A 20356-nucleotide genomic window follows, 5' to 3' on the forward strand; every position below is an offset into this window, starting at 1 on the left:
TTCAGTAAATACGTGCTGATTTATTTATAGGGACAAGATGGTTTTAGGGGGGATAAATTCGAGAGGAGATGCAAGCATTTTATTCATCTGCAATGTCCCTTCCCTGGCAGCCAGGGCAGCCAGTTCTAGGACAAGCTAAAACCATCCTCTATTTAAAAAAAAAAAGTTACCCCTAGTAGTCCCGAGGCAGAGATTAAATTAAAAAGAAAACACCCTCAATGATTCCTAATTGTTTCTGAATACACAGGCTTGAGGAGTTTCTACTGAGTTCACGAGGAGGCTGTGACTTCTGCGTAGTGCTGGGGGGAAAAGGGTAGGAGCAGGGCCTATGCAGGCTGGCCTCAGCCCACAGACGCCAAGATGATGTCTACTGGCAGCTCCTCCGAACTTCTGGCTGTCACCTGCATTGTTACTGTATCCAAAAGCAGCAGCCGGGAGCGCACCAGGATGTCATGACCACCCCGGAACACACCTAGAAGGGAAGAGACAATAAATACAGGAGTGTAAGGCAGAAGGGGCTGCAGAGGCTAGGCTGAGGGTGGCGTTTGCAGCCACTGATCCGGGCAGCTCTGGTGCAGTGAAATGGGAGTGGCCTGGAACCAGGAGAGCTGGGCTGAAATCCCTGAGGCTCATGTGCCTTACTCCGCTTCTCTCAGCTGCAGTATCCTCATCTACAAAGTGGAGGAGATAATACTAACCGTATTTCAAGCTTCTGCCAAGCTCAAATACATTAACAGACATACAAGCCTCGTCCCTGATGTCAGAGGCTCTCACACGTTGGCTGGATCTAAGAGCACGATGAAGGGACAGCCCCCACCGTGACAAAACTGCAGAGCAGGTGTCTGGAAGACCCAAGGACTGAGGGGCTTCAGTGGGCTTGGGGGCTGTCAGCTGTGAGCAGGGCACCAAAGCAGAGCTCCCTTCCCAACCCTGTTTATAAACACTCAGCAAAAAGCATCTCCCATTTCCTTCTGTTCACTGTTTTACATGTGATAACTGTATTGCCCCTCCCCTTAAATAAAGAGTCATTATCTCTTAGAGAAACATCCAGAAACAGAAACATTTATATACAAAATGCTTTATCTAGAATTTGCTTTAAAATAATCTAAGGGAGGGGCTGGCCCTGTGGCTGAGTGGTTAAGTTCACCTGCTCCACTTCAGTGGCCTAGGGTTCACCAGTTTGGATCCTGCGTGCAGACCTATACACTGCTCAAGCCATGCTGTGGCGGCATCCCACACAGAACTAGAATGACTTACAACTAGGATATACAACCATGCACTGGGGCTTTGGGGAGGGAAAACAAAAAAGAGGAAGATTGGCAACAGATGCTAGCTCAGGGCCAATCTACATCACCCTCCCCCCCCAAAAAAAATCTAAGGGAGAGAATGGGTGGGGGTATAGATGCTATTAGTTGTTTTAGCTGGAAGATGGGCACTCAGAGGTTCATTGTACTATTCAATTTTTGTGTATGTTTGAAAATTTCCAAGATGAATGCTTAAAATTCCATTCCTATTAGAAAAGACCAACAACCCAGTAGAAAATTGGATGAAGGATATGAAAATAATTCATAGAAAAGGAAACACAATGGCACTTAACGTTTGAGAAGATGCTTAACTTCATTCAATATACAAGAAATGTAAAATAAATCTACACTAAGACACCATTTTTCACTAAGGCTGATAAAGATCATAAAATCTGATAATACAGTGTGTTGTCCAGAGTGGAGAGGAAAGGCATACAATTCCTATGGAAGGCAACTGGAAATATTTATCGAAATGAGAAATGCACTTTGACCTGGTAATGCCTTGGGAAACTTATCCTATAGATATTCTCAGTGCACACGTGAAAAATAAAGTATGTGTGTATATATGTATATGTGATGTCTGGGATCATTCACTGTAGCCCTGTCTGTAACAGCAAAAGACTGGAACAGTCTAAGTGTTCATTGATACGGCCGGTTCTGTAACCTATGGAACATCCACATAGTGGGATACGAGGCAGCTATACACAGGAACGAGGATTCAGTTTGGGATGAGGAAGAAGTTCTGGAGAGGATGGTGGTGACAATTGCACAACAGTGTGAATGTACTTAATGCCACTGAACTGTACAAATGGTTAAATGGTTAAAACGGTAAATTTTATGTTATGTATATTTTACCACAGTCAAAAGAAACAAAGAATGAGGACAGTCTATGTACTGATAGGGCAGATCTCCAAGATGCACTGTTGAGTGAAAAGCCAGGTCCAGAGCAATGTACATACCATGTGTACATAAACATTTGAGTTAAAAAAGGGAAATGTGTCTGTATTCACTTTACTATCCACAGAATCCCTGGAGGACAGAGCGGCATTGCCTGTAATAGTGACACTGGCCGCCTGTGGAAGGGAATGGATGACTGGCAGCAAGGGTTGGGAGGGGGACATTTCACTGTGGGTCTTTTCGCCCCTGGTGAGCCATCGGCACTGTGAGTTGGGATCCCTGTGTTCCCAGTGGGCGTGCGTTCCCAGGATGCAGTGGCGTCTGCACTGCGAGCTGCCCAGGCCCCTCCCACTCAGAAATGCCGCTTACCAGCCAGGAGCAGCGTGTGGGTGTTCTTGTTATCCGGCACTTTGTCCGACCTCTCACAAGGGTGCATTCCCAGGAATTTCACAATATTGCCCACAGCCTCTGCACGGAGAAATCCCAGTATCATTAACCCACAGATCTTGTCTCCCTTTGTGCCACCACCACTCCCCATCCCCTAACCCTGCTCTAAGGGGCTTTTAATGAAGTGGCGTCTGAAGTATGCACTCTAGACATTGGCCCTGGATCCTTGGGGGCAGGGGGCGGGGAGGAGAGAAAGGGGAGAGGCACGCCAACAGTAGCCAAGGATTTTACCTTCAAGTGTCTTGATGGTCGACAAGGTGAATGTTTCCTCCTTCTCGAACTCATCTCCTACCTCATCCCAGGCTGCTTCGAAGTTCAGCTTCATGACCTTCTGGATGTGGTCAGCTACAGCGACTTCCAGGTCTTCCAGCTGGGGAGAGGGAGGGGGCCGTTAGGCACGCACTTCCGCAGGAGAAACTCCCTGCTTGTGCACCTCTGCGCCTCTGCGCTGTACTCGCTGCTCATCCTTTCCTGCAACACATTCAGCAGCTGCTTGCTCGGTGCTGAGCACTGTGCTAGGCTCTGGGGACACACAGCAACTTGACTGGGTCCCTGTCCTCAAGGTGGTCACAGCCAAGTGGCGTCCCTTCAACGGAAAACACCCTGACCCAGTAGCCACCTTAGGGTGTCAGCTGCAAGATCGCACCCCCTCTAGAGCCCCTAGAGTCAGCGCCTCAAGGATCCAGGGCCTGTAGAGAGCACTCGCAGAGGTCTGCCTCCTGTGGCTCGGTCACTCCTATGACTCAGCAGGTCCTCCCCCTACCTCAGCTGTGTCCTCTGGGCCTACCTGTCCTGGACGCCCACCTCCATCCTAGCTGTGTCCTCCCTGAACTTGACACACAATACTTCGCCCTACTTCGGACTGAGCATACCCAAAGCTTCCCCATCCATTCCCCCAACACATCTTCCCTGAGCCCCTACTCTTGTGGATGTGCCAGGTGCACATAAGCAGGACGTGGCTCCTACACAGCAGCACTGCCTCAGACCTGCCTCTCCCAAGGAGCTCACCTGGTCCTGGGGCAGTTCCTGCCCTTAGGGTCATTGCTGACTCAGGGAGGCCCCTCCTCAACAGTGGCGCTAGGATGACACAACCGTGCGAGTCAGTTATATTCCACAGTGACTGTCCCTCTAGTCATGAGGAGTTCTAGCAATCTCCAACCCCAGGCCGAGCATAACAGTCTGCACTCAGATGGCACTGAGCCACTGCCCCATCGTCAAACCCCAGAACGATCCTGCACTCGGTTCCATCCAAGCTCAGAGAGGTGGAATTTGAAGGGCTATTTCACTGCATCAAAGGACCACCCAGCAGACACAAACTGATCCAATTACTCTAGAAAGCAAGCTGACAAAATGAATCAAAGAGTCTTAAAATCATGCTTATCCTTTGACCCAATTATTCCACTTCCAGGAATCTATCCTAAGGAGATAATCTGAAATGCAAATAAAAATTTGCACCCAAAGGGATGTTTAATGTAGCATTTGTAGTGAAAATTTGGAATCCCAAATGCCTAACGTTAAAGGAAGACAGAGTCTAGTGAGTTATGACATATTTATGTAATAGAGGATTTCCAACTCATTAAAAAGTGTGTTTATAAAGTATTTATAATGACACAAGAAAATACTTACACCATGGTACTAAGTGAAAACAGCAAGATGTATAATGTATAGAATGACCTCAGCTATACAACTCCCTCACTCCAAAACCTCCCAAAGACTATGGGGTAATGTCCTCCTGTTTGTTTACACTTTGTTTTTCTATTTCCCATGTTTTGTTCTGCACATGAGCATGTATTTTTTAAGTTAAAAAAAAGTTTCAAAGAGAGCTGTAAAGCCCAAAACAGCAAGAAAGCGCTTCACGTCTCGTTGTCAGCTCCTGGAGGGAGTTGCTCTGCAGCCTCAGGCACAGAACTGAGCCTCCTGACACTAGCTTCTTACCACATATTCATCCTCATAGCCATCGTCATCGGTCTCCCCAGTGGTGGGGTCGCAGTCCTTGACAGTGAACTTCATCATGCAGCTGAACGTGCAGGCCACTGCAGGGAAGACAGGCTGGGTGGTCAGGATGTCCCCAGCCACTGTGGGGACGAGCTCCTCCTAGGGCAGGTGGCCATAACCTGCTCTCTGGGTGTCTGCTATGTTATCGGTAGCAGCAACACGCCATCCAACTCCACAAATCTGGACAGGGATGCCACCACGTAGAAGGCAGGAGAGTGAAACCACGGGTATGAGGAGTCTCCTCGTGGGGAAGGAAGAAAGAGGGAAGCAGAGATGCTGTGGGATGGCTATGTCCACATAGTAGTCACAGGCCCACTGTCCAAGGTCTGGGAAAAGCAGCTGGTGGTTTCCTTGGGAGGAGTGGATTTGGGATGGTTCAGTATCGTGCCTTTGGGCTTTCATGGTACAATGAGCACTGGTCTGAGGCCCAGAGAGACCTGGGTTCTGCCTCCTACCAGCCGTGTGAACTTAGACAAGTCATTCCACCTGAGTCTGTTTCCTCATCTGGGAACAGGGACAGCAGTACTTATCCCCATAGGCCTTAAGTGAGAATGAAATCAGATAATGCATGAGAAGTACCCAGGACTTAACCATCATGCTGCTTCTCAGGACTGAAATAAGAGTTGAAGCTCTCATAGGAGACCAACGGCTAGTGCACAAGCTGCCCACCTCATCCTGATCCCAAGGGCTCCCACAAGGCCAGGGCAGTGTCTGGAGAAGGGCTCACCAGCTGTGGGGTCTTCCTTGGGCAGTGCCACCAGTGTGTAGCAGGTCCCAGGCTGGTTGTAGGGAAGGCTCCGGGCAGGCACGTAACAGAGCACCTCGTAGGCCTCAGTGGGCTCCATCTGCACCGTGACATTCTCCAAGGTCTGGTCGTTGAGTGTGTTCGTACAGTCAAACTGGACCACAGCGGAGAGGGGTTGCTTAGACACCACTCTAGGTCCAAGCCCTGCTGCCAAGAGGTCCTACCTCTCACCCTGTGGGCCAAAATGACCCCCATCCCAGTCCCCCTGCCCAGGCTCCCTGTCTCCATGCTGACACTCAGGAGCCAGAGAGGTCCTAGGTCAAGGGTGAAAGAGACATACCGGCTGGTGACAGATCCTGTCATCAAATTGGGCTCCCAACCAATTCAGTATGGGGGAACCATGACCCTACAGGACCCATCACCCTGGGACCACTGCCTAGGCCCAAGCCCCAGCAGGGCCTCAGCCCTCCCTGCTCACCTGGAACACCATGTGGTCAGTGAAGGTGTGTTTGGTGCAGCGGACAACGTACTCTGTCTCTGACTCAGTGAGGGCCACAGGCTCAGGCGACGACTTGAAGAGGGGCCCCAGCCCACAGAATTCTGGCACTGCCGCCAACTGCTCTGAAACCCACAGGCCACACGTCCACTCAGCTTTTCAATTCCCAAACCAACTTGTGATGGTTTCTAATAAATGTTCATGCCCAATTCTAAGGTCTTTCACTCTAGTGAGATGGATGGATGTCTATACGACTGGGTTACTCGCTATTTCCTAAATATATCGGTGCATTTTCTCGTCTCCCTAACTTTAAATTGTACCACCCACCACAAATACTCTTCTCCCCTCCATCCCATGAAAGACCTCAGAAGCAATAAACTGACTGGGAGACCCCACTGTCCTAGGCCTCATCCATTTGGAGACTCCCTCAACTTTAGCTCAGCAAGGATTCTTAAAAGGAGGTAGAAATTAGGAAGGACTAAGACGATGAGATGAATGCTGTCACAGCTAAAGAATCAGGCAAAAGAACAAACTGGTCCTATACATTTGTCAGTTAAGACAAATGGCCAATAAGGAAATGTTTCAGAGTGTTGCAGAAAACCCAACTCAGGTGGTCTGTGGGCATCCGGTAAAGCCTATCCCTACACCCTGTAGCCAGGTTCCAGCACTGGGCTGGGCCCTCTGACCCGTCCAGGGGAATGAGGTATCTGGCAGCTGTCTGCACACGTGGTGTCTGCCTATGATGGCTAGAGCTGCTGTCCCCTTCCCTGTTCCACGGCAGGGCAAGATTCCTCAAGCTAAAGGCACAGATCACCTGTGTCAGAATTATCTGGGGGTGGGGGCTTGTTAAAAATTCAGATTCCTGGACCCATCCCAAATCTGCTCTCTCAGAATCTCTGGGGTCGGGACGCAGGAATCTGCATTTCTAACAAGTTTCCTCAGACGACTCTTACGTATCCCGATATTTGAAGACCACTATGCTAAGATTTTCAACTTGTTTTCCCAATGAAATTGAACTCTGTAAGGACAGGAATTTTGCCCTGAGGGCAGGGATCTGCTATTCTGCCCTGTACTTAGTAGGTACTCAACTCATGTTTCAGGGATAGAGAGACAAGGGAGGCATTACTGTTATTATTTTGTTTTCTCCCCCTACAAAATGTCAGCCAATGTGACTGCGTCAGCCATTTGCTGCCTGAAGGACTGTATCTGATGAACATGCCAGCAAAAAGAGCCCAGAAAGAACCAGCTTAGATATCAGGAGGAACCTTTGGGCCTCCATGATCATCGGTCATCAGAGTGCTTTTCTACGTGAATTTATTTCACTGGTCGTCAGGTCTCTAGACCTAACACTTACTACCTGGGGGGTTCTGCTAGTAGCTATCAGCTAATGCCTCTGAGCTTCAGACTCTTCGTCAATAAAATAGATACAATAGTCTTGCTCACAAGGTTGTTCTGAAGATAAATGAAGCAGTAAGTGTCAAGATCTAGCAAAGTTCGTAGCATTTAACATGTGATGATAAATGAGGCTTTAGAAGACAGTTTAAAAATAGAACTGATACCCTGTACGAGGCTTAGGAGGAGTCTCCCACGGAAGGTGTGGCAGAATGATGGCCCCCAAGATGTCCACGAGCTAAGCTCCAACTCTGTGAATATGTTATGTCACATGGTAAAAGGGACTTTGCAGATATGATTAAGTTGGATCTTGAGATGGGAGATTACCCTGGATTGTTTGGGTGGGCCCAATGTAATCACAAGGGTCCTTATGAGAGGAGGCAGAAGGGTCATGAAGAGGCTACACTGCTTTGAAGATGGAGGAAGGGGTCACTAGGCAAAGAATGTAGGCAGCCTCCGGAAGCTAGAAAAGGCAAGGAAACGATTCTCCTATAAGCCTCCAGAGGGAGCACAGCACTGAGAACACAGGGAAACCCACTTTGGACTTAGGACCTCAGAACTGTAAGATAACCAATTTGTGTTGTGTTAAGCCATGAAGTTTGTGGCGATTTGTGATAACAGCAAGAGGGGAACAAATACAGAAGGAAAAGTTTCAAATTAGAGTGATCCAAGTTAGCTCAGGATCCTAGTTTTGCTGAATCTGAAAGATAATATGTTGACAGAAGACAAGATTCTGGAATGGAATGGAAAAGGGGGGATTTACTCCAATTCAACAATAACTAGGAGCCTACTGTGAGGAAGAAAGGCACTGTGCTAGGTGCTGTGAGAGAACAACAAAAGAACATGTGAAGAACCACACAGAACTATTTACGAGAAGACGGAAGAGCTGAGTAGAAGTGATGAGCTTAGGAGATCAGGGAGGGCTTCATGAAGGAAGAGGCTAGTCCTTAAAGGTGGGAAGTCAATGGATAAAATGGTCTGGCAGTTAGATACACAGCCCCTCCCCTTAAAAAACACAAGACCAGAGGAACGGATGAATCCCTAGACAAAACCTTATAAGGCAGCGTGGACTAAACACATCTGGAATCCGAAAAAAAGTACAGTGTCTTTGGACCCAACTGTGCTGAATCAGACATTCTGAACTGGCCTGGGCTCCAGCGACCTGAGCCCTGAAAACCAAGGCTGGGTAGCACTCTGAGCCAGTTTGATCTGGATCTTAATTCCAGACCCTCCACTTTCCTGCTGTGCAACCTTGGGCACGTCACTTTCTCTGAACTTCCAATTCCTCAGACACCAAATGGACCTCATACCTCCACCTGAGGGTCAAATGTGCCATCTAAAAGTCTTCTCAGGGCCCAGCACTCAGCACAGACCCCACAAATGACAGTTCTTACTCTTCATTCCCCTGAGGAGAGCAGCTACCCCGCAAAGCTGAGGAGCCCAAGTCCAGGTCCTGAGAACCCCACTGCGCACTGCCACTCACCCTGGAAGATCTCCTGCCGGGTGGCTGCCACTTTCTCAGGCTGCTTGGCTGCTGTGACGGGGGTGCTTTCTGCAGGAGCAAATACACATGGTGATCAACAACTCCAGTTACGGGGCAGCATGGTGTTGACCACAGTGCTACTACTTAGGGATTACAATTTCCAACCCTCCTGAGAGTGTGAAGTACAGAATATATGAGAAAGAGAGCAAATCTTTGTGTGTATGTGTCTCAATTTCCTGGAGCCAGAGGCAGAAAGGATTATTCCCTCCTCCCAGCACAACCCCATCCCTCCTGATTGGGTTTAGTGGCTTCGTGGCCAATGCAGACCCCACAACGGAGGCCTGGACCTGAGGGCCTCTGAAAGGAACACAGGTGTTACTTACCTGTTCTCTGCTCTGCCATAGGAGTGGTGGCCAGGGGCACAGACTTGAGGTCAAAAGGTTTTTCTGACGGTTCTAGAGTGTACTGCTGCAGAGCCCTCTCCAGACCAGGGATGGATACGGTCAGACCTAAAGGCCAGTAGGAGAGAGGTCACTCTGCCTGGCACACATGACAGAACGAGCACCAGGGATCCCCCATGGAAGACTGAGGCCTGAGGTCTAGGCTGTATGACCCTGGGAAAACCACCTAACCCTCTGAGCCTCCACTTTCTCATCTACGTCCTCCTTCATAGAACTGGTGTGGGGAGTAAAGTATACACAAGAGTGACTCAAAAAGGGTAAAGTACTATGCAAATACGGCAGAGGTTTTTATGAACGACTAGCATTTCAATTCACTGGGCTGTCCCCACCCACAATGGTGTGAACTGCATGACCCTAGGTCTCCCGAGGTCACAGTGATGCCATGAAATTGCCGTCCAAGTCCAGCCAACAGCATCTTGCCTCAGATTTTCCCTGCCAACGGAGGGTGTACCTGCTCTGAATTGATGAGAAGAGCCACAGCTCCGATAGGCACCCAGATCAAAGACAGCCAGGGAGACTCACCATTTAGGATATAGCCTGCATTGAGGGCCTTCTGCTTCTGTTCCAGGACATTGAGATAAAAGGTGGCTCGGTCTCTTACTTCATTGTCATCATCCATCACACACCTGCAGCCGGAAGACAAGGTAATCTTGACTGGGGCCCCACAGGGGTGGCAGAAAGGATCCTGCAGGGCTTCATCAGAAGGTGGTGAAAGGAAGCAGGTCTTCTGAAGCTGAGAGTTCAGTCCCCGGATGTGGTATCCGTGCATCAAACACACATGGGGCCCAGAAGAGTCGAAATAATTAACTAGGAGGTAGCCATATTCATATTCCCTGGACTCTTTCCCTAAAGCCTACACAGTGAGGGAGGCAATCTCCTGTATCCAACAGCATACATCAAAAAAAGAATTTAATATGACCAACAACTCCACTCCGAGATACATCCCCAAGAGAACTGAAAACATGTCACACAAAAACTTGTACATGAATGTTCATAGCAGCATTGTTTGCAAGAGCCAAAAAGTGGACAACAACCTAAATGTCCATCAACTGATGAACGGATACATCAAACATGCAATGAAAGGTTATTTCTCAATAAGAAAGAATGAAGTACTAGTACATGCTGCAACACGGATGAACCTGAAAACACTGCGAAGAAGCCAGACACACAAAAGGCCAGACATCGTATGACTGCAATTATAGGAAACGTCTAGAATGGGCAAATCCATAGAGACACAAAGTAGATGAGCCTAGGCCTGGGGGGAAGGAGGTTTGAGGGGAGGGAGAAGTGACTACTAAAGAATGTAGGGTTTCTTTTTGGGGTGATAATGTTTTAAGCTTAGATTGTGGTGATGATTGTACAACTCTGTGAATATACTAAAAATCATTGTATTACACATTTTAAATGAGTAAATTAGGGGCCGGCCCCATGGCCGAGTGGTTAAGTTCGCGTGTTCCACTTTGGCAGCCCAGGGTTTCATCAGTTCGGATGCTGGGGTGCGGACATGGCACTGCTCATCAGGCCATGCTGAGGCGGTGTCCCACATGCCACAACTAGAAGGACCCACAACTAAAATATACAACTATGTGCTGGGGGGATTTGGGGAGGGAAAAAAAAAGATTAGCAATAGTTGTTAGCTCAGGTGCCAATCTTTAAAACTAAATAAATAAATGAGTGAATTATATGGTTTGTGAATAATATCTCAATAAAGCTATTTTTTTTAAAAAAGAAAATAACCAAATTAATAATGATCATGCCTGGGTGGAGGGATTTTTGCATGACTTTGTTTTTCATGCTTTTCTATGCTATTTTTATTTTATTTTTTGCTGAGGAAGATTCACCCTGATCCAACATTGGCTGCCAACCTTCCTCTTTTTGTATGTGAGCTGCTGCTACAGCATGGTCTCTGACAGATGAGTGGTATAGTTCCACGCCCAGGAACCAAACCTGGGCCTCCAAAGTGGAACGCACCAAATTTAACCACTAGGCCACTGGGGCTGGCCCAGTGCTTTCTATTTTTTACTTAAAATTCACAATTGTATAACTTTTCTCCCCCTTTTTAGTTAAAAAGAAACTCACCCGGGCCCTATGGCCCAGACTCACCTCTTCAGCAACACCAAGATACTGGGTAACATCTCTTCATTCTGTGCTCCAAACTTGGCCAGAGCACTCACAGCACCTGTGTTTATGAACCACATATGATTTACCTGATGGATGGGACAGCTCACCGCCTGGCACTTCCAGCGCTTCGAATGGGTCTCCGAGCAGAAGAGCCCCAGAGCCCAGCAGTCCCTAGCGAGGAGGCCTGAACCCACCACCAACACAAGCGGCTCTCACATCACCAATGGTGGATCTTGGCACCACCCAGCCTCAACTTCCTCATCTGCTTCATGGAAAAGGCAGTCCCATTCAGGGACTGTTTTCAGCATTAAATATGATGAGGCCACAGAAGCTGGCCACAAGGTCAGGCTTCTCAGCTTCTGAATACAAATGGCCTCAATTTGCAGTTAAGTTTTAGGTTAACACAAATGAGAAAATGAACTAATACTTCATGAATATCAATTACTGAAAGAGAAAAATATATCCAGCGGACAAGAGAAGAACAGTAAATTAAAAGTAAAATTAAGAATATGATCGTTGCACACAGAATTGTACACTCATTTAAAAGAGTGAATTTTATGGTATGTGAAATATATCTCAATAAGGCTATTATTAAAGAGAAAAAACTAAATAAAAAAAAAAAGCTTAACACCAACATATTTAAAAAAAAAAATCAACAAATTAGAGAGGCTAAGAACCATTCAACTAGACGACATCTAAGCATCAGAGGTCCTTCCTACAATATTATAAAAAATTAACCCTGTGAGGCAAGAACACCAAGTGCCCTCGTCCCCACTGGAGGCTCCGGCCCCTCTGCTGGGGCAGTCTAATCAAGAAGTAGCTAAGAGCCCAAGTTCAGCCCTGCTCAGACCCACCTGCTCGGACCTCTTCGTGCTCCAAGACCACTCGGTTATAGATGAAGCGGATGTACTTGGAGGGGTTGTTGGTCTTGGGCCCCTCCTGGCCCAGGAGATGCAGGATGCGAGTGGCCAGCACAGTGAACTCGCAGTCTTCAATGAATTCGCACAGGTGTGACAGCCCTGTCTCCTTGCTCTCCGAGTTCTCCTCAATGATGCTGATGATGCAGTCCACAATGGCCCGCTTGTACTCAAAGCCGCCCTGCAGCGGGAGGGATCAAGCTGAGCAAGGAGGCTGCTCTTGCCAGAACTGAGCCATGAGGCCCAGAGCTTAACCAGGACCAGGCACAGTGGCCCAAATACAGAACCTAGAGGCGAGGAACCTGGCTCTCTGGGTCTCAATCTCCTTTTTGTGTAAAACAAAAGCCTTAGACTACACGCTCACTGGACGCTACTCAGACCTCAAGGTCAAGTGGGGCACTTTCAGTAGCTGGTTTGATAGAAAACATTTTGGGTCTTATTTTTCTTCCTAACTTTGAGACAAAGGCAGAATGGGTGGTGTAGATGCTATGGAAAACAGTATGGTAGCTCCTTAAAAACTTTTTAAAAATAGAATTACTATGTGATTTGGCAATTCTACTTCTGGGTATATACCCCAAAGAATTAAAAGCAGGGTCTCAAATAGATATTTGCACACCCGTGTTCATAGCAGCATTATTCACAATAGCCAAAACATGGAAGCAACCCAACTGTCCACCGATGGATTAATTCATAAAGGCAATGTGGTCTATACATACAATGGAATATTATTCAGCATTCAAAAGGAAAGAAATTCTGACTCACGTTACAAGATGGATGAACTTTGAGGGCATTACGCTAAGTGAAATAAGCCAGACATAAAAAGACAAATAGTATATGATTCCACTTATATAAAATATCTAGAGTAGTCAAATTCATAGAGACAGAAGGTAGAATGGAGGCTGCCAGATACTGCGGGTAGGAGGAACTATTTCTGTCCAAGGGACAGGGAGTTTCAGTTTTGCAGGATGAGAAAGTTCCGGAGATCAGTGGCACAACAACATGAATATACTTGTGCTGTGTGTATTTTACCATATGCTGTTTGTACACTGTGTGAATTCCTTGTGTGTGTGAGTTACATTTCAGTGAGGCTGCTGTGTGAGCAGGTACTCTGAGAACCTTCAAACGCTACTCTCACTATCAGTTCTACGGCTAGCAAACCAGCCTGGGGGAGACCAAGAAGTTCAGAGTAACTGCGAGGCTTTGCTGGCAGCTGCTGTGACTAGAGGATGACGCCCCCCTGTGGGAGTGACAAACCTTTTCCAGCAGACAAGGTGCCATGTTCGAGTGCGGCACTCTAAGGAGTCAAAGTCTTTCTTACACTTAAGGAACCATGTGTTGTTCTGGGAGCCAGGGAGGTTGAGAGAAAACCATGGGCTTCGGAGCCAGACAGATCTTGGCTCAGATACTCCAAGATCAGGTCACCTTAGTTAGATGACCACAGGCAGGTCACTTCACCTCTCTGAGTCTCAGATATCTGATTTCTAAAGGGAGAAAATAGTGTCTGATGACAAGGCCAGTCACTAGGATCACAGACTGTACACTGTGAAGTGTCTCCAAAGTGCCAGGCCCATTAGCTGAAGGCTCCCTAGACGTTAGCGCCCTCTTCCCTTCTGACACTCCTGGGAAACCCAAAGACACACAAGGCAACGGTTCCTCTACTGCCTCAGTCCAAGGGCCACTCTGGGGTTGGGGCAAAGGGGCACCAAATCTCTGGGGACCAAATCTAGCCCTTGAGCACTCTGCTTCTGCTCCTCTGAATTAACCGGTTTTGTTGAGACATCTAAGAAAGGTGGCATAAGTGAATCAGGAACAAAAATAGAACCAATGTCACAGTATTAGCACCAGCTTCACAAGAAACCACCCCTAGAGCTCTTGGAATGGCCCAGAATATTTGTATGCTAGACAACACCAGTACAGAGCACGTGTTTTGCCATCTTCCCCACAAACATTGCCTCGGGGCATCTGCTGTGTCTGTAAAGCCAGGGAAGTGAGTCATTACCATAATTACTAGCAATTGCTGCACGTTTTTACTGTTGGTCCGTGAGGAGTTTAAAGGGCTGCTGGCACCACAGAATCCAGCCAGTTAATAGGCTGATTTGGGCACACCCAAGAAGAACAGGCTCTCGGCTCCAAGTTGAGCACGGAGCCAGGAGCCAGGTCACTCCTTGTACCAGGAGACCTGGCATGTCCTGAATGCCCCCTACTCTTACCTCTTCCCGAAGCATAGTGAACAGGAAGTTCATAAGGACGGTGTGTTTGCGAGGATACTTCTGACACAGAGCACTGATGGCCTGGACAACCACCACCTGAGTCAAACAGACATGTGTGAGGAGCAGACCCCTGCCACCAGGATCAAGTCACTTAGTTCACTAAGTGCCAAAGGAGTCCTTTCCAAGGCAAGGCCAGGTCCTGGATGTGACACAAGGACAAGGAGATGAGAGGAACTCCATCACCACCCTCAGGGAGCACGCAACCCCAGAGCCATGCGGGGCAGGGTGGCATGGAGAGCAGTCCGAACAGCCCCAGGTCCAGACTCTGAGTCCCCAAAACTCTGCTTTTCTACTCAGACCTCAAGGTAAGTCTGAGAGCCCCACTCCGGATGGGGCTCCTTGTCCTGCTGCTCTCCCCTCCCCCTATTCCCATGATTCCCACCCACCAGCTTTTCTGACTCTTCTTTCATCAAGCCTGCCTCTGGGTATTCTGTCCTTGGCCATCTTCTCTTCTCACACAGTCTCTTTGGCAATCTTATCTCTTCCCATGGTTTTAATCACTTCTTCTATGCCACTGACGCCCAAATCTTTCTTGTCTGAGCTCAAGTGTTTCAAATGTCTACCAGACAGCTCCACCTGCTGCCCACAGGCACCTCAAACTCAACACGTCTGCAATTACCTTCCCTCTTTCCTTATCCAAGACCTGACCCTCTCCCTCCTTCCCAAAACTCATTACCACCATCAACCCAAACTAGAAAACGGCATCATCTCTGACAAAATTCACTCCCTTGGCCTTCACACACACCTGCTAGTTGGCTCTGTTCCTTGAAGAGCTCTCAAACCATCCCTCCTTGCCCACTTCTGCAGCCTGCTTTAGGTGCCATCATCTCTTTTCTGAACTCCTGCGATAATGTCTCACCCTAGCTGATCCTCCAAGCTGCTCCAGAAGGATCTTTCGAATATGCAAATCTCACTGTGTCATTTCAGTATACAAAGCATTCTTAAAAACCCATAGGCAGAATTTATTTCTGCCTGCTTTGCATAATCCACACTATAGAACTTACCATACTATATTATAATTACTCATATTACTGTCTGCCCTGATTAAAACTCTCCAATAACATACTACATAATCCCATTTATGTAACAATTGTGACACAACCTAATTACATAATTGAGAACACAGTAGTGGTTGCCAGGGGTTAGGGATGGGAAGGAGGGAAGAGGTGTGGCTATATAGGATAACAACACAAGAAAGTCTTCTGGCTATGGTACAGTTGAGTATCTTGACTGTGGTAGAAGTTTTGCAAGACTACACAATGTGACAAAATTGCATAGAGCTTCATACACACACAGAGGCACCTGCATAACTGGTGAATAAACTATGGATTGTGCCAATGCTGGTTGACATTATACTGTGGTTGTGTGGGTAGTGGAGGAGAGAGTTGGGGAAGGGGGTGCACAAGACTTCTCAGTACATTTCTCTTTTTTTTTTTTCCCTGCTTTTTCTTCCCAAATCCCCCAAGTATACAGTGTATATTTTAGTTGTGGGTCCCTCCAGTTGTGGCATGTGGGACGCCGCCTCAATGTGACCTAATGAGTGGTGCCATGTCCGCTCCCAGGATCCGAACTGGCGAAACCCTGGACCCCCGAAGCGGAGCACGCGAACTTAACCACTCAGCCACGGGGCCGGCCCAAGTACACTTCTTCTCTTTTTCTTTTTCTTTTAAAGATTGGCACCTGAGATAGCATCTGTTGCCAATCTTTTTTTTTTCCCCTTTCTTCTCCCCAAAGCCCCCAGTACACAGTTGTGTATTCTAGTGGCAGCTCCTTCTGACTGTGCTATGTGGGATGCCACCTCAGCACAGCCTGACAAGCTGTACCATGTCTGCACCCAGAATCCAAACCAGCAAAACCCTGGGCCACCGAAGCACAGCACGTGAACTTAACCATTCGGCCACGGGGCCAGCCCCAGTACATTTCTTTGTAACCTCCTGTGAACTATTTCAAAACAAAAGTTAAAAGAGGGCCAGGTCAGGTGGCCTAGTGGTTAAGTTCAGCATGATCCACTTCAGCAGCCCAGGTTCAGCTCCTCGACATGGACCTATACCACTATGTTAGCAGCCATGCTGTGCTGGTGGCCCACATCCTAAAATACAGAGGAAGATTGGCACAGATGTTAGCTCAGGGCGAATCTTCCTCAGCAAAAAAATAAATAAAACAAAACTAAAAAAAAATTAAAAACTAAAGATACTTCCGAAAAAACTCTACAATACCTTCCTTAAAATCAAAACTCTCTATCAGGACTCACAAAGTCTTACATGACCTAGCGCCTCCCTACTCTCTGGCTTCATCACCTACGACTAGCCCCAAAGCTCCCAACCCCCTCACAGGCTGCCTCTCTCCCTCCTGTCCACAACAACTTGGCGCCTGCCTTTCATCCTGGATCTTCCCCCAGCCAGCCCTCTCACATTCCCAGACCATGCTTCTCCTTGGGAACCTCCACTGCATTTCCACTTCTCTGCTCTGCCAGTGTCTGAAATGATCTCATCGGAGCACTTATTTACTTGTTTATTGTTTACCTCCCCTCATTAGAAAGTTAGCTCCAGGACACCAGATCCCTGTCTTGCTCACTCCTATGTTCCCCTCTCCAAACACTCTACATAGTATACAACAAGTGCACCAAAACACTTCAGGAATTAATACAGGAATCCAAATGGCCTGGAAGCTACTGGTCTTGCAGTATAAAGGAATAATATGGACAAAGGCCTACAGGCAGGACTGTGTGCATCTCCCAAGACCAAACCCTGTGAAGGGCCACATGCCAGCCTTCTCCATGAGTCCTCCAGCATGACCAGCCCCTCAGGTCAATCCGGCATGGAGGGCAGGCACAGAGGCTCTTCCTTACTCCGGGAACTGAGGGTACCTTGAATTCATCCGAGATCTCTGACATAAAGGAGGAGATCTGCTTCATGAGGCGGTCAATGCTGCTCTCGCTGCCCGTCTTGAGGAGGGTGGTGATGGCCAGTGTGGCAATACTGCGATTCGAATCTGTAACCAGGTTCTCCAGGTCCAGATTACAGGCTGTCACTGCTGATGGATGCTTCATGGCAACCTGTTTTAGGAAGAAAGAGATAAAGAGAATAGGGATGAGAGATTAAAAAAAGGACTTCCGTCATTCCACTGGATGGGTTTGGCCTAGTCAGAGGTCCTTCAGATGAGCTCATCTCACCATCTGGAAGAAAATAAGTGACCAGGGCTACACCTTTCACAGTCCAGGTCAGGGGCTAGGAAACACCTCTAGCGGGATCAGACCACCTCCCCCAACCCTCTCCAAAGGCCAGGCCCCCATTCCACCCACCCTTGGACTCTTACCTTATTGAGGGTGCGGACCGCGGCATAGCGGAGAGCAGCCTTGGGTGAGCTGCAGAAGAGCTGAAGCACTGTGGGGAGACAGATCCCACAGGTCAGGCTGTTTCACTGCCTGGCAGGTGGAAAAACCCAGGGAGGCCTCCAGGGAAGGGCAGGAACAGGGCCTCAAGGGCGTACAAGGGCTCTGAGGCTGCTCAGACTCAAACCCTCTGCTCAGCTCATTTCCCTGCTGGCACTCCCACCCCAACCAAGGAAGAGAGCTCTTTTCTCCCTGGTGCCAGGAGCAAAGAGGCCTTAATATGCTCATGAGAACCCAGTGGTTCTCACAACAGCTGCTGTTTGCTGAGCACCTGCTGTGTACCAGGCACTGTGTGGAGGAGCTGCCGTGCCTCGTCTCAATGACTCCTCACAACCCCACGACAGCTACTATTCTTATCCCTGTTTGACAGACAAAGACTGAAGCACAAAGGGGTAAAGCAACACAAGTGACTCTGGGTTAGCAGCCAGCGAGTGGCAGGAGCAGGACTGAAGTCCAGGACTGCTGGCATCTAAAGCCTGAGTCCTTGACTCCCATGACGTGAAACTCTACGCCTCTCTTCGGGGGCATGTGCAGAAGCCAGAACTTCCTCAGTCCTGCCTTAAACAGGTGCCTCAGTTCCTCTCCTACATCAGCACACGGCAGGCAGCACGTCCCTCCCTGTGCTTTGGTTGTCAGGAAGCTCAGGGCTCCGTTCTGCACTCCCTATGTCGTTAACAGGACTGTTGTTCTCTGCAGGATCCATGTTCCTTTCTTCATAACTTGGCTTTTGTTCCCTTAGACTTTTTCAGCACCTATTTGTTTTCCTTAAATAAGATAACCCTTATTTTGAAGGCTCTGTCTTACTTATATCTTTTCTTATTCTGGAAACATGGGGACTATAATAAGAACAAATAAACACCCAAACCAGTGAATGGATTCATTTAGTTCTTTTGTGTTTGTCTCTGAAGAGGAAGGGAGACATCTCTCTTCAAACACAAGCCCCATCTCTCTGCCTGACCAGTTTTATAGTATTATTATGGACAATATTTGAAAAGCAGGAGGTCCAATCCTTCCTAAAAATCTGCAACTTGAGCTCTCCTGACATAAAATCTTGGCTTTCAATGGGTTTTCTTCTCTAGAATGCTCTCCCCCTCTCCCACTCTTTGAATCTGGGTTTAGAACCCAGAAGAATCTCCTCTTTTCTAACTTCTCAATGTACCCGCTTTCCAGTCCCAACTCCTTCACACATCCTCACATGCTTGCTATTCTAATACACAGTGAGATCTCAACACCCAGGGCAGGGTCCTGCACAAACCAGGCCCGATTACCCACACACTGGATCCCAACAACTTAACCCTGGTGGATCCTTCTGAATAACCGGAGAGAACACTTATGCTGTGTTCACCACGGTGTGAGGCACCGTTCTCAGCCATTTGTATAGATCACACAAGTTTACTGCCTACCCTGACGCTGTGTAACAGACACAATTACCATGCACATTCTAGAGAAGAAGGTGGAGCACAGAGAGGGTAGATGACTTGTCCAGGCTCACCCAGCTGGTAAGTGGTAGAGCTGGGACTCCAACCTGGGCTATCGGGCTCCAGCGTGCAGGCTCCAAATGACTCCTATGTATTGCTGTCTCCTTGCCCTGACATGGCTCAGGCCCTAGAGAGCACGTGCTGGCCATAAATCCTGGGTTCTTCCACCAGGCCCTCTTGCCATAGCTAGCCAGCCTGACAGCCCGCAGAATAGCTTTGAACTTCACCTCTGCCACTCGCCTCAGCCTCATCAGTGGTTAAGATGGAACTAAAAGTACCCTATCCCCCAATACGTAACCCATGGGAGAAGCCCTGGCCCAGTGCTGGGCAGAGAGTAGGGCTTACCAGGTACTGATGTCTTCTCTTACCATGAGACTGTGGCTTATTTGAGGGCATTTTCTTTCTTTCCCTCAACCCCCGGCCCAGGGCCCAGTTCCCAGCAGGCACAAACATGTGAGGCTGGGGTGAAGGAATGTCTGGTAACCTGACACAGCTGGGGCCAGCTCTTTGGCACTGCAGCCTGGCAGATTGACGATGGCCGAGGCGGCTTCATACACCACCATCTCATGCTTGTTGCGCAAGCAGCTCTCGATGAAGTCAAACAGTGGGCTGTCACGGCTACAAAAGAACAAGGGCGGCAAAAAGCAGCTGGGGATGGCCCAGCATGGTAAGCTGAATGAGGCAGCATCCTGCCAGAGGAGACAAAAGCTGTTACCTGCCATCCTCCTCTTCCAGCTGCTTGCTGGCCACCCGGATCATCATGCAATAGGCAAAGGGAGACTTGAGGCCATGCCGGGTGAACTTGCTGATCATCTTATTGACGGCCAGGCGGTCATTCTTACGCACATGGTACAGGAGCCCCAGGGCATGGTACTACAGGACAGGAGACAGCAGCAGAGCACAGGAATGTGAAGCTCAGGTCTTCCAGCTGTATGGCCCTGGGTGGCCACCCCATCTCT

At 48.3% G+C, this 20356-nt stretch overlaps 1 protein-coding gene across 1 annotated transcript in view; it reads right to left on the reverse strand.

The window, feature by feature from the left end:
* COPG1 (COPI coat complex subunit gamma 1) overlaps positions 1-20356 on the reverse strand; it is a 26224-nt gene continuing 5868 nt past the window's right edge. The window contains exons 9-24 of the mRNA XM_046669620.1: positions 20113-20270; positions 19882-20015; positions 17844-17911; positions 17395-17583; positions 14469-14564; positions 12196-12439; positions 11324-11399; positions 9743-9846; positions 9143-9268; positions 8760-8828; positions 5867-6009; positions 5371-5542; positions 4584-4681; positions 2880-3018; positions 2571-2669; positions 1-472 (exon numbers count right to left, since the gene is read on the reverse strand). Of these exons, the coding sequence (XP_046525576.1) occupies positions 342-472; positions 2571-2669; positions 2880-3018; positions 4584-4681; positions 5371-5542; positions 5867-6009; positions 8760-8828; positions 9143-9268; positions 9743-9846; positions 11324-11399; positions 12196-12439; positions 14469-14564; positions 17395-17583; positions 17844-17911; positions 19882-20015; positions 20113-20270 (2046 nt within the window). The 3' untranslated portion in view covers positions 1-341. The remainder of the gene's footprint in view (positions 473-2570; positions 2670-2879; positions 3019-4583; positions 4682-5370; positions 5543-5866; positions 6010-8759; positions 8829-9142; positions 9269-9742; positions 9847-11323; positions 11400-12195; positions 12440-14468; positions 14565-17394; positions 17584-17843; positions 17912-19881; positions 20016-20112; positions 20271-20356) is intronic.

Source organism: Equus quagga, chromosome 1, assembly GCF_021613505.1.
Source record: "Equus quagga isolate Etosha38 chromosome 1, UCLA_HA_Equagga_1.0, whole genome shotgun sequence".
Classification (NCBI taxonomy): domain Eukaryota; kingdom Metazoa; phylum Chordata; class Mammalia; order Perissodactyla; family Equidae; genus Equus; species Equus quagga.